Here is a 20,605-nt window from a genome sequence, read left to right on the forward strand (position 1 = left end):
TACAAAATCGTATATATAATATACTCTGTACTGACTTTACATATTATGACATTTCAAATTTAAACCACAAAATTGACAATTATCCAAAGATATATCATTCATTTTAGTGAAGGATGATATATTATAATAACCATAAAATTATTTCCGTTTGACTATGCCTTTAACGAAATAATTTTTCATAATAATATATATAAAATAACGAGAGTAAGATATCCTTCCTTTCATGTATAGTGTACATGTAAGACAAACAGATTCTTTAAATTCATCGCTGTCATTACATCAGTCTAATTAGCATCTCATTCGCAATGACAATTTTGCATTTCCGTGTGCAGAAAATGATTCATATTTTGGTAATAGGAATGGTCGTCTCTTTAGCGTATCTTACAAAGTATAGCACGCATTGCAGAAGCACTTTTTAGAACAAAAAATCAACGAAAGACTGACTGCCTTTCGCCTAGTAGTAAAATCGTTTTAAACGTCTTATGTAAACAGACCCAAGCTGAATAACTGCACAAAATATGAGATTGTAAACGTATATTGCATTTAACACCAGAGAGAGAGAGAGAGAGACTTGAACGCTCCAAGGCTGCGGGTAAAAACTTGTACGAATTGGTCCAAAATCAACGAATTAGTATGCATTCATAGTGCAATGTTCTCGTTTAAAGTAAAATTCACTAACAAACTCAAATTCGTATATTCGAGCTCTCATCATGATTTTGATTTCAGTCTTCATGAAACGAGTCTTAATTTATACAGATTTTTTGTTATTGTACGAATGAGTAAGTGCTAATTATTAGATCTAGTTGATTAAGTGCACACTAATTTTTGAAACATGAAATAATAATGTAAATAGCATTCATTTCTGTGAACTCAGGTTTATTCGCGAATATTAGTATGTTCAGTAGTCAGGCTAGAGACCGACCGGAATGAAAATAATGAGCTATGTAACAGAACTTGTTTTCATTGTACAGATAAGATCGAGGATGAAATACATGTACTCGTTCACTGTCCGTTGTATGTTGATGTTCAGGAGGGTTGACATAATTTATAACTGATATAGTCTTTAATTGTAAGCTATGTAAATATTGTCGTTGTTTTTAGGGTCTGTTAGTTATAAATCAAGCGTGGGTAACCATTGCTAATGAGTTAATTTCCGACCTGGTCATAATATACTTGATTTCTTAAACCATTTTATATTATGCGCGTTAGTGCATCTTATCGCAGTGTCATTGTTTTACGTAAATATATTTATATATCTATCAACGGTTACTAGATTTACCGAAAGCGCGGGTACAAATTAATGCTCGTGTAAACACGTTCATAAAACATAAATTGCATCAAGATTATGACTTTGTTGAAATTATGATCTGTTTACGTCGTATTTGCTCAATCAGCATTTAGTAGTATAAGTCTTATAATCTAAGTAATTTACGTCATCAACAATGCCACCAAAACCGTTTATGCGATTCTAATTAAGAGCGCAGTATTTAGCAGATTGAATAGAAACCAACACTCGTTAAGTCATGTAACGCGCTAAAGAAAGTATATAATGGCCATTGAAGAAACATGCCTAATTTGTGAAATTTCTGAAGGTCGCGAATTCTTCAGAATTGTGAAAATGAGTCGCGAACTTGCAATATTTGCGAAAACACGTGAGTTTTCCAAATTGTGATTTTTTAAAGATTAAATGTAGTAAATAGTTAGTATTCAATAATTTCATTTTTTTTACACTTCATTTATTCGGAAATTTAAACATCGCATGCCATTAAACTGAAATAATGACCCTATGATTATATCTTCAATATACTTAGTATAAGAATAATTTTTGTGTGAACGCATCTCCTTGCAATTTCAATTGATTTCTTTCAACTCATGGACATTATTCAGGGCGACATGCAGTTTGTGCGTAATTGCGGAAAGTTATGTACTGTCTATTATGTAGAAAGTTATGGCCATTGGAATATCTGATTCTATTAACCCCAATTGTTCCTGAATCTGAATACCTAATTCCCCCATACAAAGGTTAATATTTATGTGTAAATTGTTATTCATGATAACAATTCACTGTCTCAGTAAAACGGCTATTACCGTCAAACACAGTATTTATATAGTATTCCGTATCTGAAAAAGTGTTCATTTCATAAAGCATGTATGTTTCCTTGGTTAAGAAAAAAAAATATTCATATGTTGAATAAGGTTGAGCATTTTGATCGAGGCAATGTAAATACAAACACGCTTGTATGTGTTAGTGTTATTCTATTATATCATTAAAACACCCTTGTAATGTTTGGTCATATCTTCTGACCACATCTAGAATATCAGAACCATACTACGGAATTTCAATAACATCTTTTGCAAAAATTGATTGTGTATATTTGTAAGTATTATACTGAATAATACAAATAAATCCGTATCAACTCGCTTTCAACTGTGTTTCTGTTTTTGAAGTTTTTAATATGCATTGTTTATTCGTACACAGTACGGTGTGCCAAACCTGTAATAGTGAGAATTGAGCCATGAATACATTGTATCCTAAATGAATACACAAGATCCTTATCAGTGAATTCATTATATGATTTTCTCCAGAAATGAGATACACAGTAAATTCGCTGCTGCCTAATACACAACTCATAGTGAAACATTTGTAATTGAAAAATAAATGACCGCACACTATAGAATCGTCATTATAATTATCATGTTTCTTGATATTACTTGTTTTATCACAATCGTATATAAAGTAGGGCGAGATTATTAATAGCACTATCCGGATTCCGTACTTTAATAATACTTGTTAGGATTTTCAACTAAATTTTCTGAGTCCCCTAAACCTAAATTTTCATAAAGGACCACACTCGTGTCACTTATATGCAACGTTATGAATGCCCTTCGTAACGGTCATTTGGTCACGCTTGGTCAATATTTGTGCCCGCCTGAGCCCCTCCCCTGTGATGACCCCACCAATTTAAGGTAAAACCTAAGAAACTGGTCGTATGCATGCGCGATAAGAATTTTCATCCTTCTTTGTCCCCATCTCACCTGAATCTTATTTTTCTCAATTTCTCTTGTATGAACGGAACATGAATATATTGTTTTTTCTTCACATCAAATCCCGTTCATTGTACATTAAACCATATTTACAGGTTGTTGTTTTCGTCGTCGGTGCAAATGACATCGGCACAAAGACCCCGGTTCGAGTTTTGAGGACATCGTGGCACTCTGTGAAGGGGTACACAACGCTACACCAAGCGCGACTATCCTTATATCCGAACTACTCCCAAGGGCACGGAACCGCTTCAATGGCAACGGTTATCGACAAGACTTCCTAGAACACTGGAACTACGATGCTGGCGTTGTCAACAAGCTGCTACGCGAGTTTGCCAGCAAGGTGCCGTGGGTTCGTGTCATTGAACATCCGGAATTCCACACCATGTTCGGTAAACAAACTTACGTTTTACTGTATCTTCTTATACTATGTGAACCCGTAATATCGATCCACACGTTTAACTATCGATAATGCTTTTGGATATTTGAGTTTGATAGTACTATTCTTTCGCCCGCAAGTAACTTCAATTTTCCCTGAATATGTAATATGAAAAGACGCTACAATTGGCTAATGTTTTACGCTCTCTTAAAGTTTGTTAACTATTGGCCTACTTACATCAAGCTTCCGTGCGGCAGAGTTTGAGAGGTCGCATATAGAACGGGAGGTTATGGGTTCGAAGACCGCCAATATCAGGATGTTTTGACATTCAAAAACTATTTTGCTAACACACATTGGAAAAATATAGATGTTGACATTGGTGATCAATCTTGTGGCACTGTTATTATATATTATGTATTCAACATAACTATGGTGGTATCATGGAATATCGACCTCGACTTAAATGTCCATCATCTTTAATTATGGCGAACAACGCAAATTCGTAACACATGGGTGTTTCGTAAACAATGCGAAATTTTAAATTTTGAAGAAAAACTTAACTGCTATTCTTATTATTGTTTATCTATACATTTCTCTAAAAACAATAGTTGTTTCATTTTTTTAACAATCTTAGCTTGGTCTCATTGCAGGAGCCAATGTCTATCTCCTCAGCAGAGATGGGTCTGCATCTGACCATAGATGGTACGAACACGGTTGCAAGCAACATAGAAACAGCCGTCACGTCTCTAACGAAACCAACTAGACCGACTTACCCAGGGCCTGATACTCAGTCCAGCCGTCCCGCGCCTACACATACAACCCGACATACGAATATGGACCCCGGCGTTACAGTGATGTTCTATCAGGTCAGGGCGTAACGTCACATGGTGGTGGTGGTGGTGGTAGTAGGGGTGGTGGTGGTAGTGGTGGTGGTTGTTTGTGGTGTTGGCGGTGGTGGTAGTGGTAGTGGTGGTGGTGGCGGTGGTGGTGGTAGGGGTGGTGGTGGTGGTGGTGGCGTTGGTGGTGGTGGTGGTGGTGTTGGTAGTAGGGATGGTGGTAGTAGGGGGTGGTGGTGGTGGTGGTGGTAGTAGTGGGGTGGTGTGGTTGGTAGTAGGGTTTGTGGTAGTAGGGGTGGTATTTGGTGGTGGTGGTGGTGGTGGTGGTGTGTGGTGGTGTTGGTAGTAGGGATGGTGGTGGTAGGGGTGGTGGTGGTTTAGAGGGTGGTGGTAGTGTGTTTTGGGTTGCGGTTTGTTTGTGGTAGTAGGTTTGTTTTGGTGGTAGTGGTGTGTTGGTTCGTGGTGGTGGTGTCTGTGGTTGGTAGAGAGTGGCGGTGTGTTGATGTGTTGTTGTTGTTGTAATAGGAGTGGTGTTAGTAGGGGGTGTGTATTGGTGGGTGTGTTTGTGGTGTATGGTATTGTGGGGGTTGTAGGTACGGTGTTGGTTAGGTGTTGGTTTTGTGTAGTTTTGTGGCTGTGGTGGTGGTAGGGGTGGTGTGTTGTTGTGTGGGATTGTGGTAGTAGGGGTGGTATTGATGGTGGTGGTGGTGGTAGTGTTGGTAGTAGGGATGGTGTGGTAGAAGGGGTGGTGGTAGTGGTGGTGGTGGCGGTGTGTGGTGGTAGTCGGTGTGGTGGTGGTGGTAGTGGGTGGTGGTGGCGGTGGTGGTGGTAGTGTGGTGGTGGCGGTGGTGGTGGTAGAGGTGGCGGTGGTGTTGATGGTGGTGGGTTTGTAATAGAGTGGTGGTAGTAGGGGTGGTATTGGTGGTGGTGGTGGTGGTGGTAGTAGGGATGGTGGTGGTAGTACGGGTGGTGGTAGTGTTGGTGGTAGTGTAGTGTGGCGGTGGTGGTGGTAGGGGTGGTGGTGTTGGTAGTAGGGATGGTGGTAGTAGGGGTGGTATTGATTGTGGTGGTGGTGTAGTGTTGGTAGTAGGGATGGTGGTGTAGAAGGGGTGGTGGTAGTGGTGGTGGTGGCGGTGGTGGTGGTAGTAGGGGTGGTGGTGGTGGTATGGTGTGGTGCGGTGGTGGTGGTAGGGGTGGCGGTGGTGTTGATGGTGGTGTATTGGTAATAGGTGGTGGTAGTAGGGTTGGTGTTGATGGTGGTAGGGGTGGTGATGGTGGTGGTTTTGGTATAGGGCTGGTGGTAGCAGGGGTGGTATTGGTGGTGGTGTTTGTGGTGGTAGGGGTGGTGGTGCGGTGGTGGTAGTGTTGGTGGTGGTGGTAGTACGGGTGGTGTTGGCGTGGGTGGTAGTTGTTGGTGGTGGTGGTAGTACGGGTGGTGTTCGTGGTAGTGGTGGTTGTGGCGTGGTGTAGGGGTGGCGGTGGTGTTGTTGTTGGTGGTGGTGGTGGTTGGGTAGTACGGGTGTTGGTAGAAGGGGTTGTGGTAGAGGGGTGGTTGTGGTAGTGTTGTTGGTGATGGTAGGGGTGGTTGTTTGGTGGTGGTAGTAGGGGTGGTTGTGGTTTGTTTTGGGTTGGGGGTGGTGGTATAGGGTGGTTTGGTTGTGGTGGTGTGTTGGCGTTGATTGGGTAGTGCTGGTGTGGTGGTGGTGGTAGGGGTGGTGGTGGTGTGTGTTCGTTGATGGTGGTATTGGTGGCGGTGATGTTGTTTGGTGGTGGTGGTGTGGTGTAGTACGGGTGGTGTAGAAGGGGTGGTGGTAGAAGGGGTGGTGGTGGTGGTGTGGTGGCTTGTGGTAGTAGTAGGGGTGTTGATGGTGGTGGTGGGGTAGTTACGGTAGGTGGTAGTAGATGGGGTTGTGTAGAAGGGGTGGTGGTGGTGGTGGTGGTGATGGTGGTTGGTGAGACGCGACACGAGCAGCACGCTTCTTCCATATTACTCATCTCGAAACCTTGATGAGATAGTCCGATGGATTGGACGAGTGCATCCACCAAAGTTCCGCACGGTAGAAAAGAACAGTCCGGTGGGGGCGGTACTGCAAGTAGTACATTCAAACCAGAAGGAACCATTGTCTGCACAGATTGTTGACGACATAATGGGTGCTGTGAGGCTGGGCAAGGTAAGGTATCAACTGAATGCCTTTCAACATAAGTGGTGGGGATATATATTGTGGTAGCTTTAGACTCATTAGCAATGAAAAAAGACGTTCGCGTGGACAAATATATGTGGGTAAATAACGGTCGCAGACGCTTTCCAAAGAAAAAACCAACGATGTTTAAGTCATTTTTCAAAATTAAATTAGTCGAAAACCAACATTCACAATCTTTTCAAAAGCATATATACGAACGCTTAGAAAATGGAAAATTTGCAATTATACATTACCTTGGAGACCCCACCATATATACACCACTAGCACATGGGAATTCTAAGAGTAAGGAAACGGTGTTTATAAGAACAAATCCTTCTGTTATTGAACATATCAAGTCACGTGCTGATGATGAAACCGTTAGTGCTAATTTTATAGACAAAGAATTGAAATGCAAAGCTGAGAAAGGTACAGATTTTGGTGTAAAAACAGCAAGAAACGTTCGCCAGGTAAAAAAATCATTTATACAAAAGTAGAAGTGAAAAACGTTATAGCAACGACGAAATATATAATCTCTGTGAAATTTCAATAGATTTATAAAATTTTAACAAACAAATTGACGTCTTTCCATCCCTGGTGTGCATATCGGGGTTGGAAGAAATACTGACAGAATTCAATGAATTACTAATGTTCGACTCCGATACACCCCTAAAAATGTTTTATGACACAACTTATAAAATGGGGCACTTGTTTGTTAGTGTTCTGTCATATCAACATATTTTGTTTGAAGGCAATAAAATAGTGCCCGTAGCATTCATGATGCACGAACGGCGAGACGCAAAATTCCATGAAAGGTTTTTCAGTGTTTTAAAGGAACATATTCCAAATTTAAAAAGAACACATTTTCCGCTAATTTGTGATCGCGAGGCCGGAATAAAATTAGCAATTCAGAATTCGCTACCCAACATACAAATTATTCACTGCTGGAATCACATACGAACAGACGTAACTACTTGGCTTAAGAAAACTAATGCAAAAAGTGATGATTTCTCCGTGTACACTAAACATGTGCAAGACTTAATGAAATGTGCAACTGAAGACGATTACACTGACCATAAATCTAAAATAGAACAAGAGTGGAGCCAGGAATTTAAGAACTATTTTGACAGACATTTGCATCAAACCATTTTGAATAATTCTGGTCGTTGGGTGTTAGAAAAATTAGGCATATACAATCCCTACTCAGGAATAACCAGTAACCCCGCCGAATCAATTAATAATATGATAAAAGCAATACAACACAGGAAAGAGCTACCGGTAGATTTAATATGTTTAAACTTACTAATGTGTCAAAAATCAGTTTATGCAGACATACAATGTGGTCGAGCAGGATTTGGTAATTTTAAATTAAGAAAAGACTGTGAATACGCCAGATTAGACAGAAGTGAAATTAATGTACCCCACATATCCGGTACACCGGATGATATTTTAAGACAAGCGAAAGAAGCACTAGAGCATTTCCAAAAATCAGGTGAAATTACTGATAAACCGATTGAAACCAATTTAATAACAAGAGAAAATGTCATCGACGGAGAAAAAAATAATTTGGAAATATTTAAAGATAAAAACATTACTTGTATTGACGATAAGGAATTAGGGGAAAGGAAGGGTATTGAAAAGAATATGTCCCAAAAAGCTTTGGCGGAATTTATTATAAATAATGATAAAATAAAATTAATCCCATCCATGAAAACCTTTATTGTTGAGGGAATACATGGCTCCAAACGTTTGGTGACAATCATGCCAAAAGAAACATGTAGTTGTCCGTCAACTGGACTTTGTTATCACCTACTAGCGGTTAAAATGACTCTGAATATTGATGGAATCTGTGATAAACGCACGGTTAAAAATCTCACGCTTCTTCGAAAAAATAGCAAACCGCGTGTTGCCAAAAAAACGGGACAAAAGAAACCGAAAAAAGCCGACTTCGAAATTAACCCAGCACCCGATTCAATACTCATGACACCAACTGGAAAATCATGCGACACATCGCTGAAACAAAAGCTCGCCAATTTAATAGCATCAACCCCAAAAACACCAACGTCTAAAAAAAGAAGCCGGAACACCAACAATTCATTCACTTCTTGTAAACAAATAAAGTTTGACAACAATTTAAGTTCAATTGCAGAAGACGTTCTCGAAGAAGAAAACCATTTAAATATAAGCAGCGATGATTCATTTACCAGTGAACAGACGTGTTTTAATCAAATGATCATTGATGACGCGGAAGACGATAATGTAGAAATTGCAAATATATCTACAATAGATTTAGAGCTAGTTAAAAATCCATCCGGGTGGCTGAACGACCCAATAATAAACAAATGTCAGCAAATGCTAAAAGAACAATTCGCGCTTGACAGTGGGATGCAGAACACACTTCTTGCTCCGTACTTTAATCATGATTTAGGTACCTGGGATATAAATAACGTTTAACGAAACAAAATCCCCCGTCCGCCCAAATACATTACAACGCCAGTAATCACTGGGTATTATCATACCAATCACAGAAAGATCGACATGTTATTGTGGTGGACAGTTTAAAATCTCCAAGAACTCTAAACAGTAGTATTTCAATTCAAATCGCTCAAATCTATGAAAATGGAGAGCGCAGTGTACAAGTACAAATACCCGACGTACAACGTCAACCTAATTACACAGATTGTGGTGTTTTTGCTATTGCCAATCTTACTGAGGTGTTACACAACAATTATGATGTAGATTTTTCAATTATCAGATATGATATACCAAGAATGAGAGCACATTTATTAGAATGTATTACTAAACAACAGTTTACAACATTTCCAAAAATAGAAAAAATGCCAAAAATGCCGTGTAAAGTAGCAAAAAGTTGTTCTATTAAGATTTTTTGCGCTTGTAAGTTGCCTGATATAGTTGGCGATATGGTGGAATGTGACAATAAAAGATGCAAAATGAATAGATGGTTTCACAAAAGATGTGTTGGGTACACAATGACAAACCAAGATGAAAAATGGTTGTGTCCATACTGCACATGGTAATTTGAGATGAACAAGCACTGAGATAAAGGTATGTGATTATGGTACAACAATTATATCTTAATGTTTATAAATATGATATCTATTTAGATATAATGTAATGATATCCTCCAGTACAGTTACTTTTATGGTGTCATTTCCATTATAACAAATTAATCTATCTCGTCCAATAAAATGCAATTTATGCCTTCGACATCCAGCCCCGGAAAAAGGGGGGGGGATAACTTCCTATATACGGGTATATAGGGATGTGCCGAAAATACGGGGTGAGTTTTTCGACTAAAATTACTGATATGGGTATGGTTTTGAGAATCTAAGTATAGATATGTGTATTGAAATCCGAACTTTGCTTGTATTTAAATGCATATATATTTGAAAGTATTTTAAGTATCAAAATGGGTTTGATAAATTTCATACTGGATTTACAAATAGACAGATAATTCAATAAGTATACTGGACAAATCGTCATTGATTGCATTGGACTCCGAATATACAACGAAAAAAAGTCTAAAGGTATATTTACAATGATATGCACAACCATTTTTGTACTTCAGTCACTTTTTCGCAATTTAATTTAAACCACACCATTATTGATAACGTTTGTTTCGAACGCTAACCATTCTGACCATTTTTTTACAAACCCGCGATCACGTAGAAGCGAGTTATTTTATGCCTATGGAAGTTTTCTAGTATGCATGACAAACACAAGATCCAAAATGCGTTTTGGGCTCGTTCGAATTTTTAACAAATATTTTACTGTTAACTAAAATGCCACGTCCGACTTGTCATTAAAATCCAGAGAGTCAAACGAAATGCACATCCACATTATGCTCTCTTTCAATTTATCTTACATTTTTTTAACCACATACACATGTCTGCTCTTTTTTTAATCTTATCGAAGTTTACAATAATGCATGACAAACAAACAATCCTAAATACGTTTTGCATTTGATGATGCTTTGAATAAATAATTAACTGTTAAAAACAAACCACGTTCATATGTCGTCGCTAATTCTATCGAAAATGCGTTTAAACTATGTGTCGTATTCTGAGAAAACTGGGCATAATGCATGTGCGTACAGTGTCGTCCCAGATTAGCCTGTGCAGTTCGCACAGGCTTATGAGGGACGACACTTTCCGCCTTAATGGTATCTTTGCTAAGAAGAGACTTCATTTAAACGAAAAATGTCATAACAGCGAAGAGTGTCGACCCTGTTTAGCCTGTGTGGACTGTATGTTAAATATTTTGAGGTTAAACTAGTTTTTTTCGTCACTGAAATGACCACACACGATATACGTCACAAATCTCCTAATTTAAATGTAAAGCTACAAGGCAATGCAAAATTAATAAAACATTATCTTATGAAAATGAATGAAGATGTTTCGATTAAAGATTTATAAATTTACGGAAAAAGATTTTATGTTAGTCAATTGTGTTTTGCTATGAGCAGGGATGTGCGAATAACTGTAAACTTTTGCTGAGCAAGTCATTCATGCTATAATACAGAATTGCAGTTTACCTACATATTTTTCAAAAGGTCAGATAGCTTAATTGGTAGAGCAACCCAGGCCGGTATCATTAGATGGCTCATGGGTGGGTTCGGGTTCGAATCCCGATCTGAACTTCGTAGGTAAACTTGTGGTTGCAAGGCTGGAAACGGATAGTGTGACAATTTGTTTTCGGCGGGGTTTTGGGCTAACCGTTCAGTTCATCAGTTCGTCTAGTCACATGAAACCGTTTAATATGGCCTGTTTGTTGTTTAATTGCTGATTAACATATTTGACACAAATCGTGCAGTCCCGCTTTAACTCCTTATTTATGTTGGCTATATTGCACTTTACCGGTACGCTGCCATCATGGATTCCGAAATTTGCGCAACTTAACACTAATTATAAGGGCTTGGGTTATAGTGCGTACCGGTAAAGTGCAATTGCCCCGGACTGTTTAGTTGCTCTTATCCGCAGATGGTATTCGAACCATATATACTTCAGATGAGTGCAGACATAAGGTGATTTTATCTATTTTACAAACAGCAGCTTTTGTGCGATTTTAAAACAAAAAAGTTACTTAGTTACAAGGACTGTTATGTTGCTCTTATCTGCAGTTGGTTTTCGATCCATAAATGTTTCTTCCCGATTTGTGCAAAATAAGGGTTTATATGAACTACACGGTCGGCAAATTATCACCATTTTACAAACGGAAGCTTTTGTGGGCTTTTCAAACATTGCCTCGTGTGACCTTTTAAACTGCAAATATATCGTTCTAAATCATAAAACAATTTCAATGAAATGTACATGTAATTCTTTGGAAACGTTTTTCTAAGCAAGTTAATCATGCTATTCAACAGCATTGCAGTTTACCCATATATTTTTCAAAAGGTCAGAATAGCTTAATTGGTAGAGCAACCCAGGCCGGAATCATATCTTATTTAGATGGCTAATGGGTGGTTTCGGGTTCGAATCCCGATCTGACCTTCGTAGGTAAATTGTGGTTGCAAGGATGGCAACGAATAGGATGACAATCTGTTTTGGGCGGGGTTTTTGGGCTAACAGTTCAGTTCATTAGGTCACATGAAACCCTTTAATATGGCCCGTTTGTTGTTGAATTGCTGATTAAAGTAATAATTGAAAGTTCATTTCCTTACTTTTTAATAAAAGTCTTTACGAACTCCAGGTTCTTCTGCTAGAAGTGCCTTTAATGATTTAATTCAAATATTTTCTGTATATAAGTTGTGAGTTAGTTTCTTCACGGTGCGTATATTGTATATTGTCATCTAGATTTGCGTGTGTAAAAAAAACCGTTAAAACAGGCCGACTTTGTCCGCGATTTACAGGCCGACTACGACCCTGCCATACAATATTTTGATATGGTTAGAATCTGTAGAGGATCTTCTTTACAACGGTACCATTATAATTAATATCGGACGAATAATAATGCATTTATAACCATTTATATCGGTTCCGGGTTTTCTTTACGGCATTAGCGTGTGTAAAAAAAAACCGTTAAAACAGGCCGACTTTGTCCGCGATTTACAGGCCGACTACGATCCTGCCATAAAATATTTTGATATGGTTAGAAAATGTAGAGGATCTTCTTTACAACGGTACCATTATAATTAATATCGGACGAATAATAATGCATTTATAACCATTTATATCGGTTCCGGGTTTTCTTTACGGCATTTGCGTGTGTAAAAAAACCGTTAAAACAGGCCGACTTTGTCCGCGATTTACAGGCCGACTACGACCCTGCCATACAATATTTTGATATGGTTAGAATCTGTAGAGGATCTTCTTTACAACGGTACCATTATAATTAATATCGGACGAATAATAATGCATTTATAACCATTTATATCGGTTCCGGGTTTTCTTCTCGGCATTTGCGTGTGTAAAAAAAACCGTTAAAACAGGCCGACTTTGTCCGCGATTTACAGGCCGACTACGACCCTGCCATACAATATTTTGATATGGTTAGAATCTGTAGAGGATCTTCTTTACAACGGTACCATTATAATTAATATCGGACGAATAATAATGAAGTCATAACCATTTATATCGGTTCCGGGTTTTCTTCTCGGCATTTGCGTGTGTAAAAAAAAACGTTAAAACAGGCCGACTTTGTCCGCGATTTACAGGCCGACTACGACCCTGCCATAAAATATTTTGATATGGTTAGAATTTGTAGAGGATCTTCTTTACAACGGTACCATTATAATTAATATCGGACGAATAATAATGAAGTTATAACCATTTATATCGGTTCCGGGTTTTCTTTTCGGCATTTGCGTGTGTAAAAAAAAACGTTAAAACAGGCCGACTTTGTCCGCGATTTACAGGCCGACTACGACCCTGCCATAAAATATTTTGATATGGTTAGAATCTGTAGAGGATCTTCTTTACAACGGTACCATTATAATTAATATCGGACGAATAATAATGAAGTTATAACCATTTATATCGGATCCGGGTTTTCTTTTCGGCATTTGCGTGTGTAAAAAAAAACGTTAAAACAGGCCGACTTTGTCCGCGATTTACAGGCCGACTACGACCCTGCCATAAAATATTTTGATATGGTTAGAATCTGTAGAGGATCTTCTTTACAACGGTACCATTATAATTAATATCGGACGAATAATAATGAAGTTATAACCATTTATATCGGATCCGGGTTTTCTTTTCGGCATTTGCGTGTGTAAAAAAAAACGTTAAAACAGGCCGACTTTGTCCGCGATTTACAGGCCGACTACGACCCTGCCATAAAATATTTTGATATGGTTAGAATCTGTAGAGGATCTTCTTTACAACGGTACCATTATAATTAATATCGGACGAATAATAATGAAGTTATAACCATTTATATCGGATCCGGGTTTTACCATAAAGATTTCCGGATAGTTCCGGGTTTTATACCTCCCCAACTTCAGTTGCTCGGCATATTAATTGATTTTAACCATGACACATACCTTAGAAATTCTGTATTTATGTATACATTACTTCCTCTGACTTGAGTAGTAGAATAAAAGCGACAGAGTACGTTCCAATCAAGTTTTTGGACACCAATTTGGTCAAACTTGCAAAATGCTCATGTGTCCTCGTAGGTTTACATGACGTTCATGATGTCCCGATTTAGAAAACTGACCAATCAGAAAAGTGCAACTATGGCGTTAAAGGTCACCGATTTTTCTATTTTTAGAACTCACACGTAAACAATAACACAACAACCACATGGATGACGATCAAGTTGTCAAAATGTAGCGTATATTAAATGTCGGAAAAAAATTCGGTGAACGACAAAATTGTCGTTTTGGTTGGAGGCATTGGCACCGCTTTAGCTGCTTACACCATCTACAAAATAGTAAACAGATATTTTGAAAACAACGATGGGAAGTTTTATAAAATAAAATGGAAGGTAACAACTGGTTATTAACTCCAAAGACCTATAATACACCTATTATAGGTCTTTGTTAACTCTTAAGGCAGTTTTCTATGGATTGCACACAAGGATCCCGTTTTACAAATGAACATTGCATCTCTAATGCAGGGTTTGAACACGTCCGCTGAAAAACAACAGCACAATAGCTTTGTCATCTACCATCTGAACTGATCAAGGACTTGGTCCAAAGACGTTACAGTAATTTCTTGTTTTTTAACACATGGACAACTCTGAAACTTTCGAAAATTATATAGATTACAGTAGAATGGAGTAAGCCCAATAAACAATTAATAATACATATATCTATTTTTTTTCTAAGATACTAGGATCACTCATAATTAAACTTATTTATTATTTATTTTGTATTTCCTCTCTATGGTGAATGTCGACTGTGTTGTTTTATAGGGCGGAGCCATTCGGAGGAAGGTTGTAGTGCTTGGTTTGCCAGGTGCAGGCAAATCTAGACTGCTGCAGTGCTTCCAACCGGATCTGACACTTCACCAGGAGTTGCCCAATCCCGCCCCGACCATCGGCCTCAACATTGTCTCAGTAGGAATGTCAGGCATAGACTATCACTTCTTTGAAGGTGTGATAGCAATAGCATGCAGACATTATCCCTGTCCACAATAATAGTTTAGGGAAAACTAATATTAATTTATAAAATTATCAACTATCTTAGTTTCGTGGCTATTTTTATTCAAGTTATTTTAAACTATTAATTATGTTAATGGTAACAATTGTTCCATATTTTACCATTTATTTTATAATTGACGATACTTTCCGCTTTTATGGAATTTTCTTTTAAAATAACTTTTAATAGCAAAATTTCAGTTTGGACATAAGTGTCGTCCCAAATATACTGTGCTGACTGCGCAGTCAAATCTGTGATGACACTTTACGCACATGCATTAAGCTCCATTTTCCCAGGCCGAGGCTTATGTGTATTAATTTTCTACATCAAGGTGATCACATTGAGCACTGGCAGATGGACATCAGCGCGCTTGTCTGGCTGGTGGACAGCACGCAGCCGGAGACATTCCACCTATCCAGGGCTGCACTGCACGCATGTGTGTCCAGTTTTGACCACTTGGTTGCTATGGAGACCAAGGAATGCTCCCCGCCGTCCAGTCTTTACGGAGTACCAATTGTGGTGGTCGCGGCAAAGCAGGTGAGTAGTTCCAAATATGTTGTCTTCCACAGTGTCATGTGTCTCAAGCTTATTGCTTCTGTCTGTTTTTATATTCTTTATAAGTCTTTTATATGCATGTAGTATCATAACACTTAAAAATGATGTTAATTCTCTTCACTGAATACCAGTATATAAACAGATTGTTTGTTACCATGCACCGCATGTATTGTTATAATAAGTTGCAGACTATAAACAAGAGCACCGCCTTGCGGGTGCAGACCGCTCATCTATTTTCTTTTTAAAGGTGAAGGGACTCTCAATTTCAATCACAAAGGAGGGAGGGGTGGAGTGAAGAGGGGTGTATAGTGTGGGGGTGTGGACATTTATTACATTATCTTCCAAAAATGCAAAAAAAAAATGAAAAAAAAAAAAAATCAGGGGGGGGGGGGATTCTTGGGTGCGATGGTTGGACTTGGACAGTATTTCAAAAATAAAATAATAAAAATATTTTTTTATGTTTTTTAACCATTTCAAAAAAAAAATTGGGGGGGGGGGGGGGGGGTGGGGGGGGGTATAGTGTGAGGGTGTGGTGGTCATTTGTGAGATGATCTTAAAAAATAAAAATAAAAAATAATAAATTTAGGGGGGGGGATTCGGGGAGAGGGGGGGGGGGGGGGGGGGGGGGGAAGGGCACGGGGGATGGTTTGGGTGGAGTCTATTGTGGTATGTCAGGCAAGAGTAGTTTTGTCAAAGTATCAATCAAATCTAATCATAAATAAAGAAGTTATGGCAATTTTAGCAAAATTTAATAATTTGACCTTGAGAGTCAAGGTCATTCAAAGGTCAAGGTAAAATTCAACTTGCCAGGTACAGTAATCTCATGATAGCATGAAAGTATTTGAAGTTTGAAAGCAATAGCCTTGATACTTTAGAAGTAAAGTGGATCGAAACACAAAATTTAACCATATATTCACAGTTACTAAGTCAAAAAAGGGCCATAATTCTGTAAAAATGACAACCAGAGTTATGCAACTTGTCCTTTTACTGTACCCTTATGATAGTTTGCGAGTGTTCCAAGTATGAAAGCAATATCTATGATACTTTAGGGGTAAAGTGGACCAAAACACAAAACTTAACCAAATTTTCAATTTTCTAAGTAAATAGGGCCCATAATTCCGTCCAAATGCCAGTCAGAGTTACATAACTTTGCCTGCACAGTCCCCTTATGATAGTTAATAAGTGTTGCAAGTATGAAAGCAATAGCTTTGATACTGTAGGAATAAAGTGGACCTAAACACAAAACTTAACCAAAATTTTCAATTTTCTAAGTATAAAAAGGGCACATAATTCTGTCAAAATGCATGCTAGAGTTATCTAACTTTGCCTGCCCAGTCCCCTCATGATAGTAAGTAAGTGTACCAAGTTTGAATGCAATAGCATTGATACTTTCTGAGAAAAGTGGACCTAAACTTAACCGGACGTCGACGCTGATGCCGACGCCGAGGTGATGACAATAGCACATAAGTTTTTTTCAAAAAATAGATGAGCTAAAAATTATTGAAAACTATACTTGAGGCACACATATGAATGTCTGGAACGAAATACGCACATGTATTAATCCCAATTTTCCTAGAGTGCCACTCATATGCAAACTGCTGCAATTTGTCATGACTTGTTTCAGGACTTGCCTGGCAGCTCCTGCCCTGCTGTGCCACTCGTATGCAAAACTGCTGCAATTTGTCATTACTTGTTTCAGGACTTGCCTGGCAGCTCCTGCCCTGCTGACATCCTGAAAGCCATGAAAACAGATGAATTCTCTTCCAGACATAAGGTCTATATTGTAGGGACACGCCTCCCTGCTACAGGGGGCAGGGCCGGACTGTGGAGATTATATGAGCTCATAGCATATGCACCTGTTAAGGCATTTAATCCTAACGAATGTTCCTCAGTAGATTGTTAAATAAGTAGCATTTTATCTTTGATAATAAGGACCAATTACTGTGGATGCTTAATCAATAGCTACATTAATATGTTTTTTTCTCTTAAATGCTTACATAAAATCAGCCGCTGTAATAAAAACTTACTGTACAGATATTATAATGTTTTCGGATTATCCACAGATAGGTGGATAAAAATTTTCCTTCAACAGTTTGATTATTCGTTTTGTTGTGTTTCCAAAGTATATCAAATTAATAATGTGCCATTTTCAAACTGCTTAATTCATTCTAAATAAGATTGTTCACATTTGATTTCTCAATACACTTATTTTATTATTTTTTAAACCAATAAACGATAAAAAACTAAGACACAAATATTCCATGTACACAATGCTTTCTATAATATAAATACAGTTTTGTCGTGACATTCTGATATTTCATGATACAACACATTTGAAGTAACCTTGCATTGAAATATTATCTTGTATTAAGTTTTCAAAACATTCTATAAATTGGTTAACCACACTTTGTTTTTGTTGCTTACTATTTCCTATAATGTACTGGTTTATATTCAACTGAATACTGCAGACTGCTTTTTTCATGAAGTGTCATTGTTTGTGCATTTTAACAGAAAAAGGACATTTATGATGTCAGTTCAGTTTTCATTAACATAGCGCTATTTGTATTTATCAAATTTCAGATTCAAATTAGTTGTAAGACATAATTTGTAAGAAACATACCACACTTGTGTACAGTTTCAGCCGTTTAAACATGTTGTGTTTTGACAAATATTTGTAATAATCAAGTCTAGGATTATAGAAACAATGTTTGTTTTTATGCTCCCCCAAAATTTGTTGGGGGAGCATATAGTCGCCGCTTCGTCTGTCCGTGCATGTGTCAGTCCGTGCACAATTTTTGTCCGGGCTATTTCTCAGAAATTAATGACCGGAATTCAATTAAACTTTATGGGAAGCTTCACTACCAAGAGGAGATATTATCAGCCGGTTCTGGTCGGATGATTTTTCACAGAGCTATGGCCCTTTGAAATTTTCTATAAACTGTACATATAGTGCAATTCTTGTCCCCCCAACTACTGACTGGAATTCAATGAAGCTTTATGGGAAGCTTAACTACCTTGAGGAGATGCGCATGTTATTAGTGGGTTCTGGTTAGATAATTTATTTAGAGAGTTATGTCCCTTTAAATTTTTAAGTTGCTTAACCATCCATCGTATTATTTTGTCCAAAGTTATGCTCCTCAAGACGTTTCCTTTTATCTGAACATATAGTGCAATATTGTGACAAAAAAAACTTTGGGGAGCATCACCCGCCTCCGACGGTTTCTTGTTTTGTCAATGATATAAAAATTGTACCGAAACTCTTATTACTCATCAGTGAGAAAATTAATGAATTCAGAAGAATGTTTCTTATTTGCATTGTTTATTTTATAGAGGATATTGGATTTTGTGGAATATCAATTTTAACTTACGATTGATCATCCCACAAATATTTTTTATATGATCACAAGTGAATTTAGATATTCCACCAAATCCAACATATTTTCTTTTTATTTATGCTTATGTACAAACAATTATTTTATAGTTTTGCTGAAATAATGGCGTTGTAACGTCATGAAAACGATGTCATTTCACAGTATAACAGTGAAAATTATCCAAAATTTTCACTGTTAATATTCGCTGTTTGAAACGGTAAATTTTCAGTTTTAATTCACTGATACTTCTCTATAATGTGTTCATCCCAATTGTTATGTGTTTTCTCACAGTTTAGCTCATGTAATAAGGTCTGTATTGATTTCGGTAATGCAAAACCTATTTAATAGTGAAGTAGTCTACTTTCTCCTGATATTTATCAAATTTTAGATGGAAACTGAAACATGACTTGGTATTCATTCAAGACACTAAGTCCTTTCATATGTCTTACCATATCTGCCCCATAACTTTGTGCCCAATAATTGTATGTATTGTTATCATTGCCATTTGTTTTACAGAGTGCAGGATCAATTGGTTTTTCAGGGGTTTACACACGGGCTGGACAAAATGTAAATACACCGTTAAGAAGTTTATTTTTGCAAATAGCTCAAGTTATTGAAATACATTTGCAAAAATCTTTAAAGCATACAAGACAGTTATTCTTGCAGTTTTTGCCGATATCTTAAGGTATAAGAATAAATCCTTACTACGTCTGAAATCGGTGACAAAAAATGTCACGTTGCGTGAAGCATGACCGTGTATTACACATCAAATTTTTTAACAAAAACACAGGCTTATTATATAAAGTAATTCTGATGTGTTTTAAATTGCCATAAGCAGCATAACAAGAGGGCCATGATGGCCCTGTATCGCTCCACTGTTTTTTTATGCGAAAAAAGCGTGCAATGTGCATGGGTTGAAATGTACTCAAGCATGTGACTTTCTCTTTCTATCCCTCGTCCCACTGGGCGCTTAAAGTTGGAAGGGTGAGCATTTTTATATATGGAAACGTTACTACGGTGTTAACTAAACAGACAAAAAAGCACGGGTTTTGTCGCACAGGTCCTTTGCTTATAACATAGGTACATTTATCTCTCCAAAAGATATTGTCGTTCTTTCTATTTCACATATTTTTATATACTGAAGATCAAATCTACGCATGTTCTACAAGATTAATGAAAGTTCCTTCATTCAATCATGAATCTTTTTCCAAAATTCCAAAAAGTGATTGTAGGTTTCAAAGTTTCTGTTACTTATATAGTTCATGACATATGCAAAATACATACCAAATTTGGTAGCCCTAGGCCCAATGTTTATGGACAGGAAGATTTTTAAAGTTTGCACAAAATAGGCTTTATATAAGCATATGTTCAGGGGCAGGGTCAAATTTGAGCCCAGGGGAATAATTTGAACAAATTTGGTAGAGGACTAATAGATGTCACTACATACCAATTTTAGTAGCCCTAGGCTCTATAATTATGAACAAGCAGATTTTTAAAGTTTGCACAAAATAGGCTTTATTTAAGCATATGTTCATTTTTGTGACCCCTGGGGCAGGTTCAAATTTGACCCCAGGGGCATAATTTGAAAAAAACTTGGCAGACAACTTTAAGATTTTAATACTTACCAAATTTGGTAGAAATAG

The 20,605-nt window shown here is 37.6% G+C and overlaps 1 protein-coding gene across 1 annotated transcript; it reads left to right on the forward strand.

The window, feature by feature from the left end:
- Window positions 1-14,161: 14,161 nt before the first annotated feature.
- Window positions 14,162-17,996, forward strand: LOC127842762 (ADP-ribosylation factor-like protein 4D). The gene is made up of 4 exons (XM_052372473.1): window positions 14,162-14,381; window positions 14,811-14,991; window positions 15,368-15,573; window positions 17,291-17,996. The coding sequence occupies exons 1-4, from the start codon at window positions 14,238-14,240 to the stop codon at window positions 17,492-17,494; spliced, it is 735 nt and encodes a 244-aa protein (XP_052228433.1). The 5' UTR covers window positions 14,162-14,237; the 3' UTR covers window positions 17,495-17,996.
- Window positions 17,997-20,605: the final 2,609 nt, after the last annotated feature.

This window comes from Dreissena polymorpha, chromosome 8 (genome assembly GCF_020536995.1).
Source record: "Dreissena polymorpha isolate Duluth1 chromosome 8, UMN_Dpol_1.0, whole genome shotgun sequence".
NCBI classification, from domain to species: Eukaryota; Metazoa; Mollusca; class Bivalvia; order Myida; family Dreissenidae; genus Dreissena; species Dreissena polymorpha.